General features: G+C 39.0%; 2 protein-coding genes across 2 annotated transcripts; both read left to right on the top strand.

The window, feature by feature from the left end:
- Positions 1-1,902: 1,902 nt before the first annotated feature.
- otub1b (OTU deubiquitinase, ubiquitin aldehyde binding 1b) lies at positions 1,903-7,029 on the top strand. Its single transcript, XM_022206200.2, has 7 exons — positions 1,903-2,008; positions 3,342-3,403; positions 3,895-3,993; positions 4,166-4,284; positions 5,377-5,461; positions 5,571-5,765; positions 6,427-7,029. Exons 1-7 carry the CDS (start codon positions 1,924-1,926, stop codon positions 6,622-6,624), a joined length of 843 nt encoding a protein of 280 aa, XP_022061892.2. The 5' UTR covers positions 1,903-1,923; the 3' UTR covers positions 6,625-7,029.
- An 887-nt stretch (positions 7,030-7,916) lies between these two features.
- cskmt (citrate synthase lysine methyltransferase) lies at positions 7,917-11,006 on the top strand. Its single transcript, XM_022206205.2, has 2 exons — positions 7,917-8,230; positions 9,516-11,006. The coding sequence occupies exons 1-2, from the start codon at positions 8,149-8,151 to the stop codon at positions 10,196-10,198; spliced, it is 765 nt and encodes a 254-aa protein (XP_022061897.2). The 5' UTR covers positions 7,917-8,148; the 3' UTR covers positions 10,199-11,006.
- The last annotated feature ends 1,083 nt before the right edge of the window (positions 11,007-12,089 follow it).

Genomic DNA, 12,089 nt, shown 5'->3' with positions numbered 1-12,089 from the left:
CATGATAACTCTCTCCAAGGAGTTCCCACAAATGCACTTACTGGTTGCATTTTACATACACTACATAGTCTACAGGTGTGTTTCGGGTCTATCATCTCCTTCTCCATACTTCACAGTGAGAACTACACGGGCAGATACCATCCATTGCCCTTCTCTGACTAGCAGTTTTCTTCCTCTCAGTTGTTGTTTGACTACAAAGGCCTGAATCATGCAGTCTCCTTTGAACAGGTGAGATCTGGCTGCCGCTCGAACTCTGTGAAGAATAGATGTGGGCTGTAATCTGAGGTGCCCTTAATTGCAGATTTCTGAGGCTAATTAACTTATTCTCTGCAGCAGAGGGAACTCTTGGCCTTATTTTGCTGGGGCGGTCCTCATGGGAGACAGTTTGATGTCAGCGCTTAATGGTTTTTGTAACTGCGCTTGAGGAAACTTTCACGGTTCTTGAATTTTTTCAGACTGACTGACCTTCATGTCTGAAGTCCTTCTATTGTCAGTGTGGCACAGATTTCTAAAGAGATGCTCTGTCATGCTTTGGAAACTACTTTTTCAGCTGCTCTTTGCTGGAAGTGTCAGGCTGCTCAGTCTCTATTAAAAATTTCCCAAAGTAGTTCTATTGGATTAAATCAGGCGTCATAGTCAGCCAGGTCAGAATTTTCTTCTTTAGGAAGACTCTTATTGTGCACAAATATTTCTGGCAAGTTTCTGGAGATTGGAAGTCATCTTGTCAGACATGTCCCAAAGCTTTTGTGTTCCTATCTGTGAATGCCGTGTCCCCAAATACTCTGCACTCATGCAGCCTCATATCATCATGTTCCTACCCGTGTGCTTCACTGTTGGGACAATGCATTCATTGTGAGTTAGGTTCATACCAAACATTCTGGGCCCCATTGACGTTGTACAAATTCACCTTGGAGTCATTTGACAAAAGAATGTGCTCAGAACATTTATCAAGGTTCTTTTCAAGTTGTTTGGAAAAGTTTCATCGTGCAGCTTTGTTCCGAATAGCAAACAACAAGGTTTTGTTGGACGGTGTAGAGGATGGTTCACTGACTGAGCTGTTACAAAAACTCAGATTTCTGCTGTAAAGCAAAACACCTGCCTATATCCTTTTCAGAAGTAAATTGTGTAAATAGCACACTGTCCTTAGCATCACTTCAGGAGGATCACCACTGTGGCTCTGATTAGTGGTACTATGACTCATGCAGTTTTGTTTTGACTGATTTTTATTTAGTCACCAATCTTTCCATGTTTGTGAAGTTACACATTCAGATTTTTCATTTCTTCTCACAATTTTATTCCAAATAGAGCCATGACGCAGACATGCACAGACCCAGGCCATGGGTCCAAAAACTGAGAAATTTCTGGCATTGACAGGTCATTTTTTTAAAATAACCATTCACTTTGGCCAACGGGAAATCACAGGTATTGTCAGTTTGGTTTCAGTGATCACAGGTTTTTCGAACCTACGTGTCAGTAATTGCAGGTGTAGTCACTGTTGTTGCCCTGACCTTCTGCAACTATTGAGAGGTAATGCAACTTTGAACCATCTGACATTTAACTATTATTGCACAGGGGTGTACTCACTTCTGTTGCCTACTGTGCAATTACATAAGCAGTAAACTGTGTGATTTTAAAGCAGGCCAATGACTGGATGTAAGGTCAGTAGGGCACATTGCAGAAGCAACCTGCGGACCTTATAACTTTATATTGTGGTTTAGTTTTATAGGTTTTATCATTTTAATCACCACAAACCAACAACCTTGATGTGAGAAAGTTCGCCAGAGTTAGTTAAATTAAAAATAATAATAAAGTAAAATCAAACATAAATAAATAAATAAATAAATAAATAAATAAATAAATAAATAAATAAATAAATAAATAAATAAATAAACTCATTTGCCTCCGCTCGGAAGTGTGTAACGAATGAGGTCATGCAGAAGGAGGAAACAGATCTCGACAGCTAAGATGGCGGAGGAGCAGCAGGAATCATCACAGGGAGAGATGGAGGGTGAGAGAAACAGTCACACCACAAAATATCCGACAAGCAGCGTTGCCGTTTCTCTCGCAAACGAAGCCCGTGTCCGTACGAGTGTCCGAAAAGCGTTTGAGCCGCTGTCTTCTCCGTGGTAGAGGTGGCTGACATGCAGCGATGAGGGGGACACAGAGGCCAGAGCTTCTAGGCTAGCGTTAGCTAGCTGCCATTGCTACACAAAGAAAAAAAATGCTTGTTTAGTTATTGACAGGGCAGCATGAAGTGACAGTCTCGGAGCTTTTGTCTTGAGGAAATATTAAAAGTATGTGGTAAATATTAAAGCCCGGACATCCTCCTATCTGTTTCCAAAACGACGTTTTTCGTCGTGGCTAGAATTTGTTGTGTTTTCGCACAGGTCGAGCTAGCCAAGTTTAGCTGACTGACGTTAGCCGGTGTTGTGGATTAACTTGTTTTCATGTTAATGACTGACTACAAGCTGAAAGCGTCTGTAGTTACTCGTGGGGACGGCAGATGTTGACAACAGCAAGAGAAAATGTGTCTTCTATTACTCTTTGTTGTCAGTATTCAAATGTATTTTTTAATACATACACCTCTGACTGTTGTTTACGTGAGTGCAATCGTTTCAATAATGTAAAGAGTAGAGGTAAATATTAACACATGTAATGAATCTGAGGGGTTAACACAAACAAAAATAAATAAATAAATAGAAAAACACAAGTGACACAAGTTACCTCAAATCATGGCTTCTTTGTTTTGAAAGATGTCCTTGACGCATTGCAGTCAAGGCTAAATCCTTTGGGAAATATATCTAATTGTGACATTTTATTTTTATTCAATTTAATATTCACTTTGTAATAGATGTAAAATGTTAATTACCACATGCACCACCATCAAAAGCCTGACATCCTCCATGTGTGCCTCCACACATGGAGGATGGCATGAATTTGTCAATCCGTTCGCATGACAGTTTACATCCAGTGCCAAATGAACTGCAAAACATACTTTCTTAATTGTGGCATTTGTGATTTGCTAATTATTACTTTGTAACTGCAATTTCAACTTGATTCAGATTATTGTTCACTCCTATTTGTAGGCATATTTTTTGTATATCATCACTTGCCACTAGGCACCTGCATAAACACTCATGCACAAAGTGTGCAAGGAGTTATTGCAGCAATTGCTTCCCAGGTTGAAAAGTAGGCTTTGTCTTGCTTACACTTGCATACTGACTTTCATTCTGGGATGATTCATAAACAATAATTTCAGCCCTATATCATTGTAGTCTATCGGTCCACCGTTTGAATGTCTCCTCCTGAAGCCTAATACGTTTGTCGCCCTTCTCGTACAGGAGTGAACTGCCTCGCGTATGACGAGGCCATAATTGCTCAACAGGACAGGATTCAGCAGGAGGTGAGAAATTTATATGAGCAAGGTCAAATGTAGTCTTGACCGCTGACATAAACAAGGATGGTTTGTCATCATTCTGTCTCTGTGCTGCAACATCAACAAGCTTCAAGATTTCTTGTGCAGTTGATGCTCCATAAATGTCAGTTGATGTGTGACCACAACAGAAAATTTCATATTGTGCCTGAACACAGCATGTGATACATTTTTTGGATTTTTTTTTTAAGACAAATAAATGTTCCTGTATATAGAATTTTAAAACTCTCCTTTATTCAGTAATATTGACCTTGACCTGTATTATACAACTTGTCTGCGCAGCTATAAGCCAATAAGGAAATTCACTGTTGTATAAAAGTAAAACTTAAATTGCAGGGGAACTAATGTGTAATATGATGGATAAATGCAAGCACAGCCAGCAACTGATCAGGACAAAGTCACTCTGAGTTAGTTTGCTAACAGTGCATCTACTAATTTTAATTTTGTGTGTGGGTGTGCAGATAGCCAACAGTAACCCTTTAGTGTCGGACAGACAGGACCTGTCAGTGCTGCAGAGAGAGTACGCTGAGGATGACACGGTTTATCAGCTCAAGATCAAGGTCAGTCCAACCACAGCACCTGCTCTCACGTTACTGCACCCACACCAGGGTGCAACTCTGCCTCAGTCAGAGGCGTCATTTTATCCAAAGCTTGGCTGTTGCTGATATTTTCGAAAGCAGTTTTAACTGTTTGGTGTAATTCTTTTTTTTTTTTTTTTTTGCTTTGGTGCAGGACCTACACAAAAAATACTCGTACATTCGGAAGACGCGGCCAGATGGAAACTGTTTCTACAGAGCCTTCGGTTTTGCACATCTTGAGTCCCTGCTAGATGACAGCAAAGAGCTTCAGAAGTGAGGGCCATAATTGCTACTGTTTGTGTTGTGGTGGCTGTTGGTGTCTAGACTGAAATTCACGCTTTAGTCATCATGTACTGTTAAGTCTGTTTTGGCACAGCCCTGTCTCCTCATGGCTGCACTAGAGACAGGTTTGACAGATTCATTGATGACACGTGTAGAACCAATACCTAGTCCATGTATACCTTTAGATGTTGTGTTGTTGGTTATGGTCCAGAAAAGTAGGTGCAGCGCTTCTGTATCTGTCTGCCCTATGAATGCACAGTTTTCCCAATATATTAGACCCTCCAGAAAAACGCGGACAAAAATCCTTGATTATGTGAATAAATATGCGGGGTTTTTCTGCCATTTTAAGCGGGGAAATTGCGGAAAGTTGCAAAGTATGAGAATAGTTGTGAAATATGCAAAAATATGTGCGATTCACCTGCCGGGATGTGTCCTCTAATCAGACACTGGGACTGCTGCGGGGTTACTGGAATGACAGCCTGTGCTTTGGGACGGGGAGAAGCTCACAGCAGCACCTGCTGCTTGTTGAGGACAGTAACTGCAGAATGATCAGAGTTTTCCTGTCAGTCTCCAAAACGGCAGAAAAAGTCGTTAGATTTGTGGCTAGTCGCTTTTGACAAAAAAAGTTGCGAGGACGCTTTGGAAAGTTGCTAGATTTAGCAAGAAAGTCGCTAAGTTGGCAACACTGGCGCCGCGCTCCACATCAGCTCGTGCTTCTAGTGTGTGTGTGTGAATGCGCGAACTGATGACGTCAGGCCGGGCGTCACATAAAAACTCACAACTCCATTTATATCGGTTATAGTTTTCTCATTTTATGCGGAAATTGTGAAATCAAGCGGGACCCGCATATTTCTCTTTTTTTTCGTGGAAATGTGAGATTCTTGCAGGAATTATGCGCTGTTTTGCGGGGATTATGCGGCCTTTTGGGAAATAATTGACCCCCGCATAATCAGCGGCATTTTGGTGATTAATGTGGGAATTCATGCGATCGCATAATCGCGTTTTTCTGGAGGGTCTAATATATTTACAACCAACTGAACTAATATTCACAGGATTATTAAATCCATGTTTTTGTGTTTTTAGGTTCAAAGCAGTTGCAGCTAAAAGTAAACTGGACCTGGTTAATGAAGGCTTCACTGAGTTTACCATTGAAGACTTCCACAATACTGTGAGTTTCCCATCAAAACATTTTTTTCATTTCAGCAGTATTAAATGTGCAGTTATTATTATTTTAAGTGTTGAAGCGATCACAATACAAATAATGTTTCCGCACATAGTTCATGGACCTGATCGAACTATGTGAGAAACAGCCGAGCCTGCAGGAGCTGCTGAGCTCCTTCAACGACCAGAACATGTCAGACTACGTGGTCGTGTACCTGCGGCTGCTCACCTCAGGCTATTTGCAGCGTGAGAATGGCTTCTTTCAGCATTTCATAGAGGGAGGACGCTCTGTCAAAGAGTTCTGTCAGCAGGTGGGTTTCAATCGTTTGTCCAAATCAAATCTGGGTGTCACAGTTGTTCTCTTCTGAAGACAGTCTGTGAGAAAGCTTTGCTATTTAAAAAAAAAAAAAAAAGATTGGCCACCATTTGGAAGGTGTCCCTAAACTAGAAAGAGTTAGGATTCGAGGGCATTTACGCCATGGCTGAGTATTTCCAACTTGAAACTGCAATGTACCAAATGCCAGTCTGAAAAACACAGATTTAGAGGTTTTAGAGGCAGGAAGGGAAGAAAAAACACTTTTTTTGTGAATGTTCTTAAAGAAAATATTAGAAGTTTTGCTGATATATATGGAATCACTTTAGATATTTTTAGGATTTTTTTTGAAAGAAAAATTTTTACTAATTTTTTGAAAATATTTACAAGAATTTTCTTGCCTGATTTGGGGATTTTTTTTCTTCCTGAGGGTTTTGCAAATTTTCAGAAATTTGGGAATTTTTTTGCTTAATTTTTGGATTTTATTCAGACAAGGAAATAATATTTTTGGTGCCCATAAATGGCACTCTGTCAACAGGAGGGTTAAAAGAATGTACTGTCATTTTTGAGCACAAACAGAAGGATAAAATATGTGATCAGTGTGTTTTATAGTATTAACAAACTTCCACCTGATGTGCTTACTTTTTTTCTCGCTGAAGGAGGTAGAGCCAATGTCTAAAGAAAGTGACCACATTCACATCATCGCCTTAGCCCAGGCCCTGGACGTATCCATCCTTGTGGAGTACATGGACAGAGGAGAAGGAGGAACAGTCAATCACCACGTGTTCCCTGAAGGCGGTGACCCTCGGATCTTCCTCCTCTATAGACCAGGCCATTACGACATCTTGTACAAATAGCACTCCTGGCCACAACCCACCTCATCCTCCTGCTGCTGTGCCCGACAGCAGCGCGTTCAAAAATAACTTCAGCAGCCACGTTGATGAAGCGTACATCTGTGTATGAAATTACACTCATGTATTTTGAAAAAAATAAAATAAAAAAATAGATGAAATCACATTACATGCCTCCTTTACCCCCATCCTGCCCCTCAATGCCCCCAAGTTTACCCTCAGTCATCACAAAATGGTTAAATGATTAAAAAAAAAAATCTTTGGAACAATAGAAGTGACTCCAGCCATTTAGAGTTGTACAGGTTTTTTTTTCTTTTGTGGTTGTAAATGTTATCTACTTGCTTTATGTTTGATTCTTTTCCTTTGTTACACTGCGTTTCATTGAGTTTTATTAAAGCGATTTACATCTTATTTCTTGTGTTGGATTTTTTCCCCCTGAAGGTCGCTGTAAAATTTTAGGAATTCAGTAAGCAGTGATGGAAAATTACATCTTTAAGCTGTAGATAACTGCAAAATTGTTTATATCGTCCATTTTAATGTTGCACTTCTGCAAAAATCTCCCAGTGGAAGCAACGCTTAGTTTTAAATAATGCAGGTCTATTGTAGGATACCTGTTGCATATTAAAGCCAGTGTAAAGGGAACCAAACAAAGAAAACTGGAATGTTTAACAGTAAGGATTCTAATGAAATTGAAGTTAAAATTATACTAATACATAAAAACATTCATGCAAAAAGCCTTGCTTAGTTGCTAAATAATGCAGAAATACTCACTGCAAACTTAGCATAGTTTTTTATTTTTATGACAAACAAAATAGGTATATAAAAAGTAAATGTATGTTTAGGTAAACAGAACTAAATACAGAAAATCTCATCATCTGAAATGAAAAAAACAAGCAAAAATGGGATGCTCACAATGCTTGGAACATTTTCAGGGAAGAAAATGTAATAGCTTCTTAAAAAAACACCTTTTAACATGTTTAAAATATGTATTTTTATTAGTCAACAGTGATTTCAGTTTAGAAATAGTGAACAATTAAGGAATGTACAGCAGGGCTGGCTTTAAATTTGGCAATTACAATTAGAGGGGTATATTTTCTGTCAAAATTTAAAATGTACCTCTCCAGCCTTACTTGAAATACAATGCTTTACATGGAAATCTAGGCCCTCTTCATTTCTATTTTCACTTTCAGACCTCCATTTAACCTGTTAGTTCAGTTCCAGCCAACATCAGTAAAGGCTGTGTTTTGTTTTTCTCACTATTATTTAAGTGGAGATTGATTTACTTCATTTGGAGACAATTAGATTCCCTGAAAGGAGCATTAAATTCATTTTAATCTGGCCTCTCTCTGGTGCCGCATGTGCTTTGTTTACACCTACAGTCACACAGTTACGTCATTGCCGCATTTACTAATCAAAGATCCACTACGAAGCAGATGATATCTCGGCAACATTTTTACAGGCGCTGTTGGTACTAAGAAATTCAACCAGAGTGAGACATCTTTACTTGGGCAAGAGTGAGGAAAAGCCAAGATGTCTCCGTGGTCAAAGTCGTTGAGTTTGTCAGGCAGGAGGATATTAGCTGCCTGTGTACGACAACATTATTCTCTCACAAGTATGTTTGCTCTTTAATCATTGTCTCATTAAATAATGTTTTGTTGACTGAAATGTTTCTGTACCGGCGACGCACATGGTGCTGCTGCTACAGCTAGCTAGCTGGCTAAGCTAAGCTAACTTGCTTGAACAGGTGAGCTGATTTAGAGCAAGTGCAAGTTCGTGTGCAGGTTTTTCTCTTAACTACTAAAGCAGACTTATCCAAAATTCAAAAGTTTTTTGTGACACGTCCCATTCAGCAGTACTTCATTGTACATTTGGTTGCCACTTTATTAGTTACACCCCATAAACTGTGATGACACGAAGTAGGATTTACAGCAAGACAGCAGTGTTGCATTAAATCTGTTAATAAGATTGTAGTGCTTTAGCTTTTTGACTTAACTTTATAATTATGTCAGTTTGTCCTTTGCAGAGGTGTTACTGTTGTTAACACACTGTTGCTGATGTAAACAGTGGACAAAATGATAGAAACACGTGATAACAGTGCAATTCAACATCACCATATACTGCAGAATCCATTCAAGCATTTTCATCAAAAAGTTGAGAATGCAGTCTTAAGAATTAATTACCGAGTTACTATACTAGTGCTTTAGCTCGACCTAGTTGTACATAATATATTTGCAAATGAGTTTGAATTCTTTAGAGCTGAACAGTTGATTGATCTTACGTTGAAATTGCAATTTGAAATGGTGCAAATTGCAAAGGCATATGCAATTTAGTATATTTATTATGCAGCCCTTCTGACCTTATTAAGATCACTCTGTTAAGCATAATTGCATGCAACGCTTAGGTACTACTTCATATCTATGAATGACATACCTCTTTCTTTGTCAGATTGTTCACAGAGACATGAGATTATTTATTTTTAAGATTACTTTTTTTATCTTACAATTGTTTCAGCTTTTGAAATGCGTTTCCTGCTATTTTATCTATCTATCTATCTATCTATCTATCTACAATACAGATAATATATAGTTGGTATCTCGTGGTAATGGTCTAAAAGTTTAATAACTATTACTTCATGCATATTGAATCAAAGAATCACTTTAAATTGCATCGCAAATTGCAATATCTGTCAAATCATAATGAGACATTTTTCCCAAATTGCTCCTTAAATCATGTGCTTGAGTTAAGATTTTCTAGTGAACAGAAACACATGCCAACTTAATGAACAATCCGTCAACGTGAAGCCCCGCAAAGTGTGAGAGAAGCATGTCGGCACTGAGGTTCAGCTGTATCTCAAAAACACTAACTCTTATGTTCCATCTCTCTCTGTTTCTGTCTAGCTGAACTGATTCAAAACATGGATAAGAAAGCAACCTGGGATCGCTTCTACACTGAGAACAGCAGCCGGACACCCACGTTCAAAAACTTTGAGTGGTTCTTTGGTTTCAGTTCTGTCCAAGACATGATTATGCCTCTAATCCAGACTCTGTCCCGTCCAGATGCTTTGCTCCGAGTGTTGGATATGGGCTGTGGCACATCTGCACTAGGGCCCTCTATTTACAGACACTCTCCTCTCCCTGTCTGCGTCACTTGTGCCGACATTTCCCCTGTAGCTGTGCGACTCATGCAGGAGCACATTCGAGCTAAAGCCATTCAGCCTCACAATCCTTCTTCTCAGCTTGAGTTTTTAGAGCTGGACTGTATGCATCTGGACAAGCACTTTGGTTTGAGCAGTGTGGACATTATCGTTGATAAGGGCACCACAGACGCCTTGTTGAGGTCCAGGGAAGGGAAGGGGAAAGCTGGCCTGGTGCTGAAGCAGTGTTTGAAGGTGTTGCGGGACTCAGGATCCTTACTGCAGTTTTCTGATGAGGATCCTGATGCTAGACTTCTGTGGCTGGAAACTGAAGCTCAGGATCCAGGGGTGATGAGGGCAGATGTTGGGGTGCAGGAGGTCGGGGAGCTAAGGGGAGTGTGTTACTACTGCTACCAAGTCACTCCACAACCTGTTGTATCAAAGTGACTTTCTATGTCTGAGCTGTAACAAAATGGAAGAAGTAAATTATTGAACATTATTGCAATCGTTATCATCATTTCTGTCTATTCTTTACTGTTCTTTATAGCTTCTAGCAGGGGTGTCAAATGAGCCAAAACTGGCCCAGCAGAGTGTCCAGTCTGGCCAGCAGGATACCTTCACAAAGTGTAAAAATTACAGAGAAGGCAGTAACTACAAATTGGAAATTTGTAAAACTGTTAATTTTAAACAATTTCAAATTGTTTTGACCATAAAATATAAATACTATATTGTTCGGTTTCGGATACCTGTGACTAAATGTTTTGTACCTTTGTAGATACACTGTGATCTGTCAAGTGGAAATGATAAACGGAGGCATAATATTGTTGAAATTTAACTTATTTCAACAATATTATAGTATTTTTTTTGCAGCAGAATAATGCTGCTACATGTTTAATTTTATATTTTTTATAGATAACCCTAAAATATAATGTCTGCCAGATAATATATGTTTATAATAACATAACAAAATGTATTAGAAATAGAGAACAAAGATTGTTGATGTTGAAAATTCTGGGAAAAAATTAATAATTTCTCTTTATATGGAAAAAAAGAACCCATGAAAGATACAGTGTATGTTTGGTTTTCAAAAATACACAATAAATTAGAAATTTGACTGTTTGAATTGTAAGAAATGTGAATTTATATTATTTTATTTATATTCAGGACAGTTTATTAGGCATTTTGGACAGAAAATTTCAGGATGTTCATAATGTTTTGTAAAAGGACAGTTCATTAAATGTGAAGTTTTCCAGAATGGGGAAAGAGTGGAATGTTATTTCTAGGTTATTATGCTGTGAATTTACTGGTAAGGCCCATTTGAGATCAAACTGGGCTGTATGTGGCTCTAAAATAAAATGAGTTCGACACCCCAGGGCTATATCATTACACATATAAAGCAATTTGTAGAGCCGGAGGTGCAAACGTTTCTTTCATTACGTGTTATCCGTCGCCATCTAGTGGCCAGCAGATATATTGTTTCTTCCAGCACTGCAGTAGAAGAAGTCATTCACTTCACTGCTAACAGATCTCCATGTTGGAACGTGGCTTGTAACAGTTGAAGGATTAATAATTTAGTGGCTCATTTTGTCGGGCTGCAGGACTTTTACACAGAGGAAATTCTTTGCTCTTTGGCTCTTTGCTTTGCCCATAACCCTACATATTACTTTATATATTAGAGACAGTAGTTGCAGTGCATTGGGAAAGGGAGCAAAAACCATTACAGAACAAGTGAAAAATGGCTCATGAGGAAATGGTAAGGATGCAGAAGAGACTCATAAAAAGAATAAAATGGTCACACAAGCAGGCGACATGAGCTGAGTTGATAGAAAGTGAAAGACCAGATGACCATGTATCAGTTATTCATTTTTGGCGCTTTTGTTTGTCTAGCAGTGAGATATTTGGCCCAGATTTGACACCATTTTTAATTATTTGTTTCAGTTATCGGTGTGATTAAAAATCCCAGACTAAAAGTGGCTAAACTTAAGCATCAGTGGCTGTTATTTTATCCCTGACTGCAATGAGTGAGAGTAGCTCATCACAGTCAAATCATCTGCTCCTGTTGTGATGGAAATATCTCCTTGTACTTTCCCCTCGAAAAAGAAGACAGATGGCAGACAAAAAGGTTGTGAAAGAGTGCAGCACTTTAATACGGAAACCTTTGCTCGGACCAGTCTTATGCATGTGTGTTTGCCTAAAAATTAGGCCTTTACTCCACCCGGAAATACCCTAGAACAGGTGAGAAGATAATCACATCTGGTTCACTGTAGTGTAGAAGTTGTTAGTACGAATGTTTAATTGAACTGGCCAAGAATTAGGATGGATTCATTCCCTCCAGTTC

This window comes from Acanthochromis polyacanthus, chromosome 23 (genome assembly GCF_021347895.1).
Source record: "Acanthochromis polyacanthus isolate Apoly-LR-REF ecotype Palm Island chromosome 23, KAUST_Apoly_ChrSc, whole genome shotgun sequence".
Taxonomy (NCBI): domain Eukaryota; kingdom Metazoa; phylum Chordata; class Actinopteri; family Pomacentridae; genus Acanthochromis; species Acanthochromis polyacanthus.
This window is presented reverse-complemented; position numbering and strand designations above follow the sequence as displayed.

Bases quoted from the DNA above. Each gene is read 5' to 3' on its own strand.
- cskmt (XM_022206205.2), top strand. From the start codon at position 8,149: ATGTCTCCGTGGTCAAAGTCGTTGAGTTTGTCAGGCAGGAGGATATTA. The intron at 8,231-9,515 runs GTATGTTTGCTC...GTTTCTGTCTAG, and splicing joins ACAACATTATTCTCTCACAA to CTGAACTGATTCAAAACATG.
- otub1b (XM_022206200.2), top strand. From the start codon at position 1,924: ATGAGGTCATGCAGAAGGAGGAAACAGATCTCGACAGCTAAGATGGCG. The intron at 3,994-4,165 runs GTCAGTCCAACC...GCTTTGGTGCAG, and splicing joins TTTATCAGCTCAAGATCAAG to GACCTACACAAAAAATACTC. The intron at 4,285-5,376 runs GTGAGGGCCATA...TTGTGTTTTTAG, and splicing joins GACAGCAAAGAGCTTCAGAA to GTTCAAAGCAGTTGCAGCTA.